At 46.8% G+C, this 17,671-nt stretch overlaps 1 protein-coding gene across 2 annotated transcripts in view; it reads left to right on the top strand.

Moving 5' to 3' along the window:
* The window catches only part of LBH (LBH regulator of WNT signaling pathway), a 29,565-nt gene extending 14,809 nt beyond the window's left edge, over positions 1–14,756 (top strand). For both annotated transcript variants that reach the window (XM_082356854.1, XM_082356855.1), the window contains exon 3: positions 12,107–14,756. In XM_082356854.1, the coding sequence (XP_082212980.1) occupies positions 12,107–12,295 (189 nt within the window). In that variant the 3' untranslated portion in view covers positions 12,296–14,756. The remainder of the gene's footprint in view (positions 1–12,106) is intronic.
* Positions 14,757–17,671: the final 2,915 nt, after the last annotated feature.

The raw sequence follows: 17,671 nt of genomic DNA, 5'->3' as shown, positions 1-17,671 counted from the left end.
GCCAGCATTGCAAATTAGCCAGTGACATTCTTGTCCCATAGTGGGTATGTTGACATGCTCTGTGGATTACAAATGTATATGAGTTTGCAATTCCCTACTTATCTCCTTTATTCTGTTAATGACGTTGGAGCACCGTGTGACCTTGAGGAGGACCAGGGTAGTTGCCTTGGCTTGGTTACCCACGAAGGTTGAACAGAGGCACGTTTAGTCCCCTGAACCATCTTGGTTTTCCTGGGTTTCCAGGTCTGGCTCATGGAATGGGTCATGGTTTAGAAATATTGCTTCCCTGGAATCAGGGATAAACTGGGCTCTTAGAAGTAGATCTGAGCATAATGGAAGTCTTGGGCCAGTGTTCAAGGGCCTTCCACCCAATACCACTGCAAGGCTCCAGGTTCTTTGCAACAGGTAAACAGCCTAGGCCAGTGTTCCAGTAGAGTCCACATATGCCTGGTGGTTTACAAAGTTAATTTAGGTGTTGCACAGACAAACTTTGAAAATGTGAGTGCATTTTATGGTTATTACCTATGACAAGTAATAGTACTTTTCCATTTATGTAGTTATAGAATTTTATTTTTTTTAAAAATGTTTTAAACAAGTGAGTAAAGAAAAAATATAATTGAGCCATAGTGTGTATGTGGACGGGAAAGCGTAACCATGGTGGTGCCTGACTTCCTGTGACTGGCGTCACTGTTGTTACCATGAAGGAATTTTTTTTCTTCGAGAGTTGAATCTGTCCTCTTGGACAGAAGCATTCTTAAAGATAAGCTAATACTAAATTATGACTTCTGTATTTCTTTGGTCATTTGCCTCCTTGGATATAGCAGTTAAAGCCATATCAGAAACGTTCTTGGCTGTTTTCCTTGGCACCCTAATATTGGAGGTTTTAATGCCAAATTACTTCTTAAGCAGGTTCTATGTATACACCCCTTCATGTTTTAACAACGTGTTAAAACCAGAGGACAGCTGCCCCTGAGGTTCACAGAAACTTTCAAGGGATACGACAGCAGAGAGCATTTTGGAGAAATCAATTTCCATGTCTTTGGCTTCCTTCTGTTGCTTTTCTAAAATTGCGTTTCCTGAAGACAGGCTTCACCAGTTTTCTTTTCCTACCTTTCCTATCAAATTGCCCTCTACCCCCTTTGTAAGAGGACCTGCTTCTCACCTACGTGAATTTTTTAAGGGGCCTTCCCAGGGTATAGAAACCTTAGGAGAATCGAACAAATGGACTATTTAAAAATGTTACTGTCTAAGAAGCTTCATAAATCCCACCTATCTATAAAAAAACCAGTGAAAAATTACCTTTGTGTTTAATAATTATTTGTGGTATGTTTATTGATTACTTATATACTAATAGCTGCAATAAGCGAATCAAGAATTTTATTTTTTTAACTAACAAGCCTTAGGGTCATGGGACATAAAAACATTAAAAGCCAATTTACAAATACATCTTTTTTTAAAATTAATTAATTAATTAATTAATTATTTATGGCTGTGTTGGGTCTTCGTTTCTGTGCGAGGGCTTTCTCCAGTTTGCGGCAAGTGGGGGCCACTCTTCATCGCGGTGCGCGGGCCTCTCATTATCGCGGCCTCACTTGTTGTGGAGCACAGGCTCCAGACGCGCAGGCTCAGTAGTTGTGGCTCACGGGCCTAGTTGCTCCGCGGCATGTGGGATCTTCCCAGACCAGGGCTCGAACACGTGTCCCCTGCATTGGCAGGCAGATTCTCAACCACTGCGCCACCAGGGAAGCCCCACAAATACATCTTTTTATTGCAGAGAAGTATGAAAAAAGCTAATGACTAAAAACTTTCAAACATGAAAATACATGAAGATAAAATTCTATGGAGCAGTAGAATGGAAATACATTTTCAAGTAGAGAAAGGAATAAGATTTGACTTGCGAGCTTGTTTATGCGTTTTTAAAATAGGTGATGGTAGATATCAAATTGCTATGGTGTTTATAAGCCATTGAGTACTTATTTAAAAGAGTGGCATAAAAGTTTATTTTAAAATGGTAATATTAATAATATAGCAGAAGTTTTAGGTGTTGGTTTTAAAAGGTGTGAAAGGAGACAGTTTTTCAAAATTCTTTCAATTCTTTCAAAATTCTTTCAAGATTCTTTCAGTCTCCAAGTTTGGAGATCGTGGATATAGATATTTTCCTTGGGATCAAAACTGAGATACTGTAGCATCGCAGAGTGGGAGGGTACCTTTGAGACTGGGCCAGTCTCTATCAGATGTGGGAATGCACTCTACAGTAGCATGGCATTGGGTCACTTACGTGTTCTTTGGACACTGCCAGTGGTACGGAGCTCAGAACCTTTCAGCACAGCGGGATTATGGAGTATGAATCTGGATAACTGGTTTCTAATCTTGGCTTTGCTACTGTCTATGTCATTTCAGGCGACTCCCAGCATCACTTTGGGCTTTGCCTTCTCCATCTGTAATGGAGAGAGTTGATTCTATCATTTTTGTTAGAAGTTGTATAATGCGGTGAAATCCTCCATCTGATCTTAGATAGGCCCCCTGGAGTTAAAAAAAATCTGCTCTCTCTTAGACTTCATGTCACCCTTTTAAATATTTGAAGGTACCTCTTATGTTCCCCTCAAATCTTTTCCAGTTTTAAAACATATTATCCTGCAACCTTGACTTACGGAGTCATCTTTGTGAAGGTATTTTTTCTCCAGGCCATTGGCTCTCAAGTTTTTAAATCTCAGTCCCTTTTACTTTTTAAAAAATTATTTAGGACCCCTAGAGATATTTATGTGGGTTATATCTTTTGATATTAAAACAGTTTAAAATTTTTATTATTTATTAATTCCTTTAAAATGACAATAAAACCATTACATGTTAATATAAGTAATGATTTTTAATAAAAATAAATATATTTTCCAAAACACACAAAAAAGTTCAGCACAAAGAAAGGTTTCACATTTTTGCAAATCTGTTTGATATCTGGCTTAATAGAAGACAGCTAGAGTCTCACATCTGCTTCTGCTTCCTATCTGTTGTGATCGGTGTTGGTTGAAGTACATGAAGAAAATCTGGCCTATGCAGATATGTACTTAGAAAAGGGAGAAATATTTTAGTAGCCTTTTCATATATTTTTCTTTGGTATTTTGGCAAAACTCAGTAAGTGGTAGTTTCTTAAAGGTTAGTGGTAATGTGGAATCTGAAACCTTATCAATGAACTTTCTGTACTCTTACATTAAAATTCATTAGCCTATCTTGCACTTTGAACGAATCTTTTACCCATGCTTGGTTTCATAACATGCTGTACTGATCATTTGGAAAATATGGGTTCGCTGAGTTATGCAGATCTTCCAGAGTTAACACATTTTGTTACATAATGTCAAAAAAATCACATTAGTTAATATCTCCACTGGTCTCATCAGAAATTCTTCAACTGATAGGAAACTGTCAAGATTATGGTGGCTGATACAAGTTTTCCAAAATTCTAATTTTTGCTTGAGACCTCAGTTTTTATCATTGGTAACAAATACCATCAGTCATTTTCTTTGAAATATCAGGCTCATTTTCTTTGAAATATCAGGCTCATTTTCTTTGAAATATCAGGCTCAGGTCTGCCAAATACCCAAGTCTGAATAACCATGGTTATTGGTCAGTCATTCTTTCAACTAAAAATGGTGTCCCATGGAAAAAGCTAGTTCAGCTCGCAACTCAATCCCATAAATGCTTTTCTGCGAGACAACCATTGTGCTCTGATGTGCACCAGAAGTGTTGTATGCCGACTTTGCATTTCATCACAGAGTATATTAAAACAACATGTACTTAACAGTCAATATTTAATAAAAATTAATCTTTACTGCTTCATCAAGGACATGAAGTTTTTTTTTTAATTGCGAGTGGGAGGTGGTGAAGAATACAATGACTACCAGCACAGTTTGCTGCTGCCGCCATCATTAATTCTTGCTCCGGTGCCAGCAAATTCACCCACCGTTGCTTTTTATACCATTAGTGCAAGTATCAACACAGGAAAAACGGCAAATAACATCTTAGTATTACTAAGAAAATATTTTAACTCCATGGACACTCTGTCCCTGAAAGGAGCTCAGGAATTAAGCTTTGAGAACCACTGCTCTAGACTGAACAGAATGTGTCTGACCAGACGCCAGCTGGGCATCACCTCCCTGTTAGCGCAGATGGTGTAGATGGCCTCCATGAGATTAGCGGACCTTCTAGGAACATAGCCCTGTTTGCTTCAGTGTTTTCCCATCAATACTGCAGTTGCGATCAACTATAATCTCCAGGCCTCTTTTACTGGACCTACTATCAAGCAAGGCTTCCTGTTGGAGAGGGGAAGAAAAGTTTTTAACTTAAAGAAAGATACAAACTAGCTGATGACCTCACTTTGGGAAAAGGTGAGTTGGAGGTGATGGATGTCATCCAAGTGGAGACTTTCACAGATAGTGGAAAGGGCAGTGAAGCCGTGGATTGGGGAATCCTCAGCCTAAGATGGACAGTGGAAGCCAGGAAGCTGCCTGAGTCCAGAGAAAAGCCTAGGGTGACACCAAGTCCAGGGAGGGCACAGGGAAGGTGGGGTTAGACAGGTCAGGTGAACCTGAGTAGGGTCATGAGAATCAGGAGAGAGCGTAGATCTTGAAGCAGGCTGGCCTGGTAGTGTGCTGCAGAGGTCGTGGTGACTGAAGGCCAAGCAGGGCCCTGGGACTGGGCTGTAAGCAAGTCCTCAGAGACTTGAGAGTGGTTTCCATCCAGTGATGGTTTTGGAAGCCATGTAGTAGGGGAACCCCAGACAAGAAGAGAATGGGAGGCTATGGGACCAGGCTAAATGTTCAAGATTTTTGTCTCCAAAACAAAGAATGAGGGAATGGTTGGAAATGGCAGCCCTGTCAGTCTGGGCTTTCTGAGAGAGGGTGTGTGGCTGTGGGACACCTGGGTGACACCAGCAAGAGAGAGAGAGAGAGAGACGCCATCCCCCAAGGCCCAGAGATGACTGGGAAGCATGTCTTCTTTTCAAAGGGCAATTATGAGATAGTCAGGGGGGATATTTGGATGGGGGTGTTTGAAATCATCCTATGCCAGATAGCTGCAGTGTTTTCTTACCACCCTGGAGAACTTTGAGAGATGTTCTGTAACATTACAAAAGCCCCATCAGCTCGCTGGGCCCGAATTATCTGCAGCAATTAGTGCTAATTAATTGGAATTTGGAACTCCGAACTTGCAGGATGGGTGTGTGTTGGAGAGATGTTTATGAAAGATGGTGTTTATCCAGAGGATTTCCTTTTCTTTTAAGTTTCAAGGCTGGAGGCTTAAGCATCTTTAATCCAAAGGAAGGAGATAACAGTTGTTATAAAGCCCCAAATCTCTGCTCAAGTCTCCTGTAGGATTAGAGACACCAGAGAAGTGTAGGAGAGGGTGAGGTGGATAGTCTGTAACCCCAGTCCAGGGGAGATTTGAGTGACGTGAGTCTCAGGGATGGAGAATGAGGTCATTAGCATCCGAGTGGAGATGGGAGAATGTTCTTCCCCATCCCCTGAGTCCAGGCAGTAGCCACTCTGCCCCTTTGCTATAATTCTTTCTGTTCTTGCCGCCACATTTCACTTTGAAAAGTCAATAAAATGCAAATAATAATGATGATGATAAAATAGCAGGAGGCAAGGATTTCAAAGAACATATTTCTTGCCTTCACGTATTGTTAGGGGACAAAAAGCAGGGTGTACTTTTCTTTTGAATTAGCTGCCCCTCATTCACTCGGCCTTTGGCAGAGCAGGATGCTGGTAGAGATCTGCCCATTGTTATAAACCAGCCCTTCCTAGGAACGAATAAACACACAAGGCCAATCCATTGTTATTCTCCAGGAAAAATAAGAAACCCAGGCAGCAGGCCCCTAGAGTAGGCTGGGGGAAGGAGGGGGGATGCGTAATGGGGAGACTTACGCTGCAGGGGCTTCCACTGAAAGGCCAGGATCTGGACAAGGCAGTGGCTTCCATTCCAGCTGGCCTAACCCATGCCCTGGGAAAAGAGAGGTACTGTAGGGGAAGTGATGAACCATTTGTCCAAAGAACCTGGCCTAGACTTTGTGAGCACAAGCCCAGGAGTGCTGCTGATTTCCTCCTGTCCCAAGCCACAGCTACAGACGTTCCAGTGCCTTACTGTAAATGCTCCCTGGGGACCCCCGCTTTACCTAATAAGAACCATCATTAGGAATTTAAAGTTTATAGAACATGTTCAGACATACCTGTATTTAATTCTCTCCAAAGCCCTATAAGATGGGAATTAGTAGTAATCCCAATTTATAAATGAGGAAAGGAGGGCGATGGGCGTCCCCATCTTTGAGCCTGTTGGGTTCCGTGCTGGCACTCAACCTGAAGCATCATGTAATCCTTTCAACAATACTGTAGAGTGGAAATTCCTTCCTCATTTTACTCAGGAGGCAGCTGAGGCTCAGAGAAGTTAAAACGATTGACCCCAGTCATAGAGATAATAAGGCATGGGGACAAGGGAAAAGCCAGATCTTTCAGACTCCTGGTCTACCTGCGGGAGTGGTGATTTTCCATCACAGGTTTGAGGTTGATTTCTACCCCCTCCTCTGGAACCAGAGAGGGGAGAGACACACTGTGTGGTTTTGGATGCTGAGGCAGATCCCTCTTGGGGCCTTGGAGAGCCACCTGGTTATTCATCGCAGGCCCTCTGTCCCACCTGCCCTCTCCCCCCCACCCCAGCATGCCTCTTTCCTCTGTTCCACCCCAGCAAAGAGGAGCAGGATGGCCAAGCTCCCTGGGTCTCAGCTTGCAGAACTGGTAATTAGCCCTTTGTATCTAGTTAACCACCTTTCATCTCCTCTACCTGCTGGTGTCCGCTTTCCCTATTAGCATATCTCAGCTCTTTGCCGAGCCCTCCACCTTCTTTGTGGCCAGCTCGGGTTGTTTGTCAGGGTTGATGGCTGAGGGATGTATGCACACAGGGGAGGGCTGCTCCAACCAGAGTCGCTCACATTTTCCATCCTAGGTGCCAGGCATCTCTCTCCTCTCCCACCCCAGAGGCAGTCAGGTTTAGGTCACCTGGCTTAGAGGCAGACAGTCGATAGCTAGGCCCCCAAATTTCGGGCCTTTGGAGCCCTGGTATTACCTTTCAGTTCCCCTCCGTGGGTGAAACGGGAGCCGACTGACCGGCGACTTTTATACTTTCAACAAAAGCCTGCTGACTAATTCCTCATCTCCAGGAGCTCACCTTCAACCCCAGACTTCTCTGCTCTGAGGCCTCTCATGTCGGTCTATTAGCCAAACATCCTGAGCTTTCCTGGACAGTCCTGCTTTCACTGTCCTCATATTTATCTATTTATTTGTGTAGCTATTTCAATTTATATTAACTTTACATATTTCATATAAATTTATATTAATAAAAATGAAAGGGAATTAAAAATTTTAGCCTCAAGTGCTTAAGAGACACATGTGGCTGGTGTTTACCATTGGACAGTGCAGATAGAAAATATTTCCATTATTGCGGAAAGTTCTGTTGGACAGCTCTGATCTACAGGCAGAAATTCCGGTATATTGGCATCCAAACTACATCTCACAGACCGTTTCTTCTTAGAAGGTCCTAAAGCTCCTTTGACCTTTTTTTTTAAAATTTATTTTGTTTATTTAGTTTTGGCTGCGTTGGGTCTTCCTTGCTGCATGTGGGCTTTCTTTAGTTGCGGTGAGCGGGGGCTACTCTTTGTTGCAATACGTGGGCTTCTCATTGCTGTGGCTTCTCTTGTTGCGGAGCCTAGACTCTAGGCATGCGGACTTCAGTAGTTGTGGCACATGGGCTCAGTAGTTGTGGCTCGCGAGCTCTAGAGCACAGGCTCAGTAGTTGTGGCACACGGGCTTAGTTGCTCCGCAGCTTGTGGGATCTTCCCGGACCAGGGCTCAAACCCGTGTCCCCTGCATTGGCAGGTGTATTCTTAAAACCACTGTGCCACTAGGGAAGCCCCTCCTTTGACCTTTTGAGTGAACTCATTTGAGTTCCCAAAATGTCAGATCCTGTTGGGATTGGAGGCCACCTGGCAAAGGATGCCTTTGAAGAAGTGTCCCCTATAAAATTGACCATGACCAAGTTTGAATGCCTGCTGTTCCCCACAGTGGGACATGCGGGACCCGGGATGTTCTTGGTGCATGTGATCTCCAAGATGTCATTTGCAAAGGAGGGAACTTGGTGTCTATTAGTTTCATCCAAGCCATCAGCCCTGGCAGCCGAGTGTAACAGCTGGTCGTGGAGTCCAGTGTTGGTGGACAGAGGAAGGGGCAGGGCTGAGAGAATCACAGCTGGGAGGGATGCTTCGTGATCTGTCCTGCCCTGGAGGGTGAGGGTGGGAAATGCCTCTCAGAGCCTCCCCATCTCCCTTTCTGGACACCTTAGAGAGGAGCCTTTTGCTTCAGAGAGAAACTAAAAGGATTTTTTCCCCCTTCTCCAGTCCAAGCAGAAGGGGCGCTTTGGGGTAAGAGGTTTAACCAGAAGCAGTTTCTTTTTGGAACAGGGGCAGTGCTTTATTCCTGGCCAGTTCCTGCAGGCAAACAGCATGCCGGGCTGGCCGGCTGCCCCAACTCTACCTGTCATGTGCTTGGCAAGTCTGACTTGAGTCCTTTTTTCCACTGCCTTCCCCACCCCGTCAAACTGCCGTTGCAACCTCTCATTTTTCTGCTGCCTAGATGATTAAAAAGCATGACTTAGTGGAAAAATCTTGACCTCCTTGGGGTCAGCCTCTTAGGCAGCTGTCAGAGATAAGATTGTACTGGCAAAATACTCAGCTTTGCTTTGCAAGGCTTTCTGTCTGGATGTGAGGAAATGAGAAGCTGTTTGGTTCTGGGTGCGTTTTGTTTGTCTTTGGAGAGAGCTACAATTTTCAGAGGCATAAATTGGTATTATCTGATAATACAATATAATCTCTGATGGGAGGGTTAGATTATTATAGTGATTTTTTAAAATGTAATTAACAGGCTTTGTAAAAGAAAAAAAAGTTTTTTTTTCCATGGCGCCTGCTTTGAGCAATTCAGGGAGCAAAGCTCTCTGGCAAGTAAGCAGTATCAGAAGTTCAATGCTCAGACTTCCCCCAAGGACTTAAAAGACTTAATTGTGTGGCTCCCGGTATGAAAGGCATTGTTTGGAGTTATTTTAATTACTGTGTTAGTATTGCTGCCTCTTGCTTGGAGTTTGAAACTGCTGTTGGAGACTGCTCTCGTAGCCCTGTTGAAACTGCTCCAAAGAGGACATTCCAATTTGAATTTAGCATACGTCTTCAAAGCATTTTATCATCTCTGTATTTGCCCAGGATTTGCACCCACCTAGTGAGACCAGAAGGCCACTTCACTTCTTAAAAAGAGAAACTGAGGCCCGGGCGTTTGAGAGGTCTTGGTTAGGGTTGTACAAGTGATGTCAAGGTTGATGTGGCTTGACGCTATGTGTTGTCAAATGAGCGCCTCATTCGAAGTCCTGTGGGTCTGAGTTTGGGTCCCCGTTCAGCCGCTTCCTAGCTCTGTGGCCTTGAGTAAGTCACTTGCCCTCTCTGTGCTTCAGTTTCCTCATCTATAAATAGTGATCACACCACTGCATACTTCAGAGGATTATTGTGGAGACTGAGATTCTGCTCAGCAAATGTGCCTGGCATATCTTCCGTCATCAGCAGCATCCTTATTTGAACACTCTTCCCCCTACTTTTAGTTGAAGACGCATTCCCAGCTTAGAACAAAATCATATGCCCTCCACCCTTGTCCTCTTCCTCCTTCTGCTGGCCTTGCCGCTGCCTGTCTCTCTGGCTCTTCCTCAGCGTGGGCGGTCATAGTTAGGAGCCGGCGCCACCTCTCTCAGCCAGGGAGTCACAGCGTAGGCCCAGCCCTGGGCTTGAGGCCAGAGGGTAGAGGCAGGGGCCCAGGGCTGTCTTGGGCCAGGTGTCCATCCCCTCTTGCTATTTCGCAGCTCTATCCTTGAAGATTTAGAACAACTGTTTGGACTGGGCAGCTCATCTTCTGGACCTAGCTGCCCAGATGGTCATCCTGGGGCCTGAACTGCCAAATGGGCCATTAAAGCCTAGGGTCTTGCCCACCCTCCCTGGTCAGTTTTCTGTGAAGTGGGCATGTTGACCCAGTAGCGTCCATTCATCGTTCAAAAGGCACAGGTGCTGAAGACAGGAGATCGAGGTTTGAATCCTGGCTCTTCCTTGTGACCCTCAGAGCCCCAGGGTCTCTCTGCTCCTGGGCAGCGGGGGAGGCGCGGGGGGAGGTGAGGCCTACCGGAGGTGACATCTGAAAAAGCTTTGTAAACTGTAGCATACTTTCCACTCGTGGGGTTCCCCTCACTCATGCCCAAAGGTTGTGCTCGGAAGGGCACCTGTGTCCTCACCCACAGCAGGGGGCTCCGGCTCCCCAGAAGAGAAGTGAGGAGGGGCCCAAGTAAGCCACTTGACCTTCTCCCTGCTCGGCACGTGGGTCTGTGCGCAGAGCCCAGGCCAGAGGCAGACCTGCAGGGCTGGCTGCATCAGGAAGAGAAAGCCCGCAGGGGGCGTCATCTTTCCCCGTGCCTCCCTTCACCCCACTAGCCTAGCCCCTCCCTGCCTTGTTTTCCTCCTGGCCGCCATTACGATACTGTTTATAAGCCTCGTTAAGTCTTTAATGATGCCTGGTTGTGCAGCTGGCTTAAGACTTAATCCCCCAGCAATAGGGCTTTATTGGGTAAATGGTTAATAATCACTCGTCTGCAGGGATTGGGGAGGTTGTGTTGAGGCCCCTGATTCCCGGAAGCCCCATGTGGCCCCTGACATGGTCAGGGACTTGATGGGGACAGCACAGCGTGGGGCTAGGTGCAGTAAGATTGGGTACCCTCGTAACACCCCAGAAGTTGGGAAGGCCTGAGTTTCTAGGAGAGCACTTCTACTACCTCCAAGGAACAGAGCCAGGCACGGGGAACCCCCGGGACCTCTTCAAATGTGTGTCTCCACCCCCTCCAGGGTCTACTTTCCTTTCTTTTGCCATTAACGAGCTGTGTGACCCTGAGCAAGTCTCCTGACCCCTCTGGGCCTCAGTTTCCTTATCTGTCAAGTGGAGAGGTTGGAGGAGATGGCCTTGCAGGTGCCGTGTGATTCTGTGAGCCCCAGCGTCCCAGACAGTCTCCTCTCTCCGTCTCTCTGGCGTGTCCCCGAGGGCTGTGTGTGGCAAGAGGCCAGCAGCCCATCGGATTAAGTACTTAAGCTGCTGGGCAAAGAATTGGGTCAGCTGTAGTCACAGGGCAGTGTGCGCAAAGGGAATCCGCAGAGCCTGGATTTTATAGCCTGGTTTGGGGTTTCTCCCAGCTCTGGTCAGGACACACAGTAGGCATCAGAAAAAGGAACCTCGTTGACCAGACTCTGGAAAGAGAAGTAGACTCTTTCAGGTGTAGAGCCGTCAAGGAGCCAGGTGTTGTTTACAGGTGAAAAAATAGCCTGGGATTATGTTCCCACGCGCCTGTGTCTGGGGCCATGCCTTCAACCCTGATTTGACTTTGACTTTACAGCTACAGCGAGATCAGAACCCTTCTCCTTGAGGGGCACGTGGTATTGGCCACGGACTTGGGAGTCAAACAGACCTGGGTTTGATCCCATTCTACCACTGCTCGTTTCCAGGCTGAATGGTTTGGGCAACCTCCTTCTCCAGGAATCTCCTGGGATTCTTTCAGGTGGCGTGAGCAGCACGTATGTTTCTGCCTGACTGTGTTGGGTCCAAATTATATATGTAAAGTACCTGGTAGGTGCCAATAATTATCCTGGGAGGAATTTAATGTTATGGCACCTGTTGTATGCATTGTACTTCTAGAGTAAAATGCTTGCTGCAAATGGAGATGTGACTTACTGTGGACATGATTTTGAGTTCTTTTATCTGAAAACAAAACCAAAAAGTACAAACACAAATTTGGTGGCACTGCCATGAAAACTTTCAGCTTCAGGATTAGTCTGGGTTTCCTTTGTTGCCCCAGAGTTTGTTCCCTGGCTCCTGCCTGATGCTCTGCAGTATCCCACCTCCTACTCCCCAGTATCCCAAGGGCGTAGCACGGTCCCTGGTGTATAGCGGGGGCTCGGTCCTGCACGTGTACATGATGGGGTTCTCCGCTTCTATTTCAGATCTTCCCTGACCCGTCAGACTTCGACCGCTGCTGCAAACTGAAGGACCGTCTGCCCTCCATCGTGGTGGAGCCCACAGAGGGGGAGGTAGAGAGCGGGGAGCTCCGGTGGCCCCCCGAGGAGTTCTTGGTCCAGGAGGATGAGCAGGACAACTGTGAAGAGACACCGAACGAAGACAAGGAACAGTAGGGTCCACGCCGGCTCCCACAGGGTCACACCAGACAGCATCTGTACCCGAACTGTGTTCTTTCCCGCTACCATGGAAGGAGAGCATGAGCCACAATAGTTCTGAAAAAGTCAGATGATGGCTTCCGTTTTGCACCTGCAAATCACTGAGTTGGTTTTCTTTTCTTTTCTTTTCCTTTTTTGAGATGTCGGGCAGCGGAGCCCTCTGCGACAACACGCCAGACCTTTGAGAAAGGAAGCTGCTTAGAAGCAGGGGTTGGGGGGTGCGGGGAGGTGGGCGTCTTGGAGATCTTTATCTGAACTCAAGCAGGCTGGGGGCAGCCGTGGGATTCCAGTGGGCTCTGGGGGTGGGGTGGGATGGGAGGATGTGCAAAGCTAGCAAGGAACGTCTGGGGCAAGAAAACAAACAGGAGATGAAAGAGAAAAGACACATTTTAAAGAAAACATTGAGCAGAGAAGTGCAGCCAGGAAGTACCTACCCAGCAAGCATTCGCTCTGGCTGCTGGGACATCAGACAACAAAGTCTTCATCTCTCTCTAGTTTTGCCCACTGCCAGCCTTTGTTTTAGTTTCGGGTGTGTTGGTCTGTAATGCGGAGGCAGGCAGAGGAGAGCAGTGGAGGCTGGCTACCTGCAAAGCCAGCTGGAGGTGATGCCGATGCCAGGAACGCCTCCCGTTTCCTTCTCCAGACCCTCCCCTCAGGCCCTAGCAGGTGCGCATGCCCCTGTAATCTGGAGGTTTTTAAAGAGGCCGCCATGTTGAGCGCTCCCCTGATTTATCCTTTTTGCCCCCCAACCCTTCTGGAAGTAGCGAGAGCCCTTCCCACCCTTGTTGGAGGGCCGATGTAGATGCTTGGACACCAAGGTCCATCCCCACCTGCTCCCCCCAGACTTGCTCTCCCTTTGGGCAGAGGCACGGAGTGGTGGGCTCCCCCAGGCTGGCCCTTCCTCCTCCTCATCTCCACCCTCCCAGCCCTGGCACAGCGGTCAGGCCGGGTGGCTGCCAGCCCTGCCGCAGATTCCAGCCAGCCTGGCTGGGCACAGCACCCATTCCCACGTGGGATTTTGGCCTCTTTTTCCGGTGGGAGCTGAGTGGCGCACGGAGGAGGCTTTTTCTGTTTCTGGTTGGGGAAGTGAGCTTTAACGCAGGTCCTGAGAGCTGGCAGGGCCTGGGAGTTTTAGGATGGCAGTGACGGGCTCTCATGCGGCAGCCTGGGGATTGAATTTGAAACTAAAGGGTGTCATGAGATCTTGGGCTTCTTCCGCGGTGTTCCTGGATGCAGGGGGGAGGACGGTGCGGTGAGGGAGCGTCATTCCTCCTCACCTCCCACCTGACCCCTGCAAGGGCAAGTTGCAAGAGAAGGCTAGCTTGGACTTAGAGCTTCTCGTCATAGTTAAGAACCATCTGGAGCTGCAAAGATTGCAGGACAAGCCCTTCAGACCATCTCTATCTCAGAGCAGGACTGTGCAGCCAAGAGGTGAGCTCAAGACCCTCCCTGGGGCTGAACTCCGCCAACGGAGGCACCCACCATGTCTCCTCAGGGCTGCAGTCAGTCCAGCTTGATCCCAGTTGGGACATGCATGTAGAGTTGTACTTAATACCTCAAGGTTAGTGTGGCTCTGGAGAAGGCTGGTGCAGGAGGACCAGCGTGTGCTGTTGTCACATCAGCAGGACTTGGTCCTGGGAAGCCAACGCTCACCCCCTCACCCCTCTGCCCCCAACCTCCGTGTTGTCTGCTTGTGTAGCACACACCGATGGCAATAACTTCCTCCAGCACCTCGAGCAAGTGGGAGAGGCCTGCAGCCTGCCCTGCGAGGGGGCTCCTCGCTCTCGCTCTCCCTCTCCTTCTGTTTTGACTGCAGGGAGCCTTTCCCAGTTACCCTCACACCCCCACAGCTGCAGCTCTCATCCCGTGCCTCCCTGTGTGGATGGGGTCTTGCCTTTGAAAATCCCGTGTTTCTGTGTCCCCCTCTCATCTGCTCCCCTGTATCATCTGTCCTGGTCTTGCCGTCTGATGGGAACGTGCTTGTAAACTGCATAACAAATCTACTTTGTGTATATGTGTGTTTATGGGGGTGGTTTATTAGTTTTGCCGGTCGCTAGACCCCTTTGTACGGTCACGTGGAGTCTGAGCTGGCCAGGGGCTCACAGCTTAAGTCAGGACCCTCAGCGGCGAGCCTCTTGGGGCGACCCAGCTGCTCTTGGACAAGTGGCTGAGCTCCTGTCTGGCCTCCTCTTTTTTTTTTTTTAAGTAACTTGTGTGTATTTCTAACTGATGCTATTGAAACAAAACAAAACAAAACAAAAAACCCCCTAGTATTTCAGTAAAAATGCCTGTTGTAAGATGAACCTCCTGTAACTTCTATCTGTTCTTTTTTGAGGCTCAGGGAGAAACTAGCATTTTTTTTTCCAAACTACTTTTTGTCACTGTGACAGTTGTAAATAAAGTTTGAAAATGCTTTCCACTCTGGTCTGGTTTCTTTCTTTCTTGCTGCTCCATTGGAACAGACAAAGCACAGGAGCTACTCTTGCAGGAGGCTGAGTTCAGTGGAGCCCCATGTGAGGGTCCTTACATATCTCACCTTCTGGCCCTTCTTGGGTGAGCCCATCCATGGTTTTTATCAGCTGGTTGAATGAAAGCAGCTTTTTTCTTCTATGCTAGCGGTTCTAACTCTGGATGTGCGTCAGAGTCACCAAGAGAGCTTGAAACAAATACAAATACCTGGATCCTACCCCCACAGACTTGCATTTCAGTTGGTCTGGGGTGAGGTCCAGGCATTAGCATTTTTTAGAATCACCTAGATTTTAACACACAGCCATGGTGGTTGTTGGTTTTTTTTTTTAATTTTATTTATTTTTAGCTGCATTGGGTCTTCATTGCTGTGCACGGGCTTTCTCTAGTTGTGGTAAGCGGGGACTACTCTTTGTTGCAGCGCACAGGCTTCTCATTGCGGTGGCTTCTCTTGTCGCAGAGCACGGGCTCTAGGCACACGGGCTTTGGTAGTTGTGGCACGTGGGCTCAGTAGTTGTGGCTTGTGGGCTCTAGAGCGCAGGCTCAGTAGTTTGTGGCACACGGACTTAGTTGCTCCACGGCATGTGGAATCTTCCTGGACCAGGGCTCGAACCCGTGTCCCCTGCATTGGCAGGTGGATTTTTAACCACTGCGCCACTAGGGAAGTCTCACGGCCATGGTTTTAAACCGCCCTTCTAAGGGAAGAGAAACATCCAAAATATATTGTAAGGTTGTTCACAAAGACTGGGAGTGAATGAATGGGCGTGTATATAGCCCAAGAGAAATCCAGGAATCATTCAAACCATTGACTGAGTGCCTAGGACTTATCAGGCATTGTTAAGAGTTTGGGTGAACAAAATAGCAGTGGTCGCAGCTCTTACTGCACTGCTTTAGTGTAAAATTAAAGGAAAAACAGGTGCTCTAAGAGTAAGTGTCTGTTGGAAGGGTCAGGAGAGGCATCTGAAGAAGTGACAAGGAGTAGGAGAGGAAGGGGGTGAGGTGCATGGAGAGAGTGCTTCCGGCAGAAAAGGCTTGGGATGAGCTTGACTGGAGGGAATGGGGAGGAGGAAACAGTGCAAGGAGGGATGCTTAGGCCTGGGTGAGGAGTTTGGGTTTTATTCTAAGTGCAGGGCCTAGGACAGTATCATTTACATTTTTACACAATCTGGCTCTATGGAGATGGGATTGGAGCGGGCAAGATGGAAGGCTAAGAGACCAGGAAGGGGGCTTCATGGAGGTCAGAGTGAGAGAAGGTGGTGCTTTGTGGAAAGGGTTTTTGGACATTTGTTGAACCTTAGGCTGGCTATTTTTGCCTTCACTCAGCCCACATCTGGGCTCTTAACCATGGACAGTATAAGTAATCAAGTGATCTGTGCTGAGCTCAATTGATATTAGTGGAAGATCAATCCATTTTAACATTAGCCTGTCAGACCACTTGATCTATGGATCTGCTGCCCTGAAGATAATGTTCAAGCCTTGACCATCCTCATCTTGGATTGCCCTCTGTGTCCCCCAAACAGCCTGAGGATAGAGTTTATTACAACACAGCCTCCTTGAACATAGCCCCACAGAAAACTGTCTTTATTCACAGATGATATAATTTATGTAGAAAAATCCTATGAAACCTACCCCAAAAATCTACTAGAGCTGACATGTGAATTCAGCATGGTTGCAGGATCTAAGATCAACATACAAAAACCGACTATATTTCTATATACTAGCAATGAATAATTGGAAATTGAAATTTAAAATTTCACTTATATTAGCATCAAAACATAAAGTATTTAGGGATAAATCTGACAAAAGATGTGCAAAACCTATTCAATAAAAACTACAAAACACTACTGAGAGATATGAAATAAGACCTACGTAATCAGAGAGGTATACCTTGTTCATGGCTCTGAAGACACCATGTTGTTAAGATGTCAGTTCTCTCCAAATTGAGCTATAGATTCAACACAATCAAAATCCCAGCAAGCTTTTTTTGCAGAAATTGGCAATCTGATTCTAAAATTCCTGTGAAAATGCAAAGGACCTAGAGTAGCCAAAACAGCTTTAACAAAGACCAAAGTTAGAGAACCCAAATCTCAATTTCAAACTTTATTACAAAGTTACAGTAATCAAAACGTTTAGCATTGGCATCAAATAGACAAATAGATCCACAGAACAGAGTCCAGAAATGGACCCAAACATAAATGGATGATTGATTTTTGACAAAGGTACCAAGGCAACTCAGTGGAGAAAGGACAGTCTTTTCAACAATTGGTGTTAGAACAATTGTACATCCACATGCAAATATCCCCTGGGGATGGAAACATGAGTCTTTACTTCTGTCTCCCATTGCCTCCATGTGACTTTCTAAATAGAATAATTATTCATTTAGAAAAAAATTCATGTTCATGGTTGGTCAATCGCTTCAATGCTGTCCCCACTCCACCCCAGGTCACCTCCTCTGTCCCTAAAGGAGGAACATTGGTGGCAACTGGTGACCTTTGCTGTGTTATTCAGGATGACTTGTATTCAAGTCCTGCTCAGCCCCTCCATATGTTATCTGGGGCCAGTTTCTTAATGTCCAGGATCTTCAGATTTCTTTTCTAGTACCTCTTGCACAGGGATGTGAAGATTGAACCCTCAGTGGGCACTCTACAAGTCAGGGTTTTACCTCTCTTCCCCTTAAAGATCTAAGGAACCGGCCCCTGCCTTCTCTCCCCTGTTTTTTGCTCTGAGTCCTGTGTGCACACCAGAGTCAAGGAGATCTTCAAGGTGAAGACAGCTCCCTACCCACAAATGCACCTCCCTTAGTCTGCCCCTTTTATTTCTCACCATGAAGGAGGGGAAAACAGGGAGAAGAAGGGAACTTTAATGCCT

Source organism: Balaenoptera borealis, assembly GCF_965194805.1.
Source record: "Balaenoptera borealis genome assembly, chromosome: 15".
Lineage (NCBI taxonomy): Eukaryota > Metazoa > Chordata > Mammalia > Artiodactyla > Balaenopteridae > Balaenoptera > Balaenoptera borealis.
Note: the sequence above shows the minus strand (reverse complement) of the source record. Positions and strands in the feature narration are given on the sequence as shown.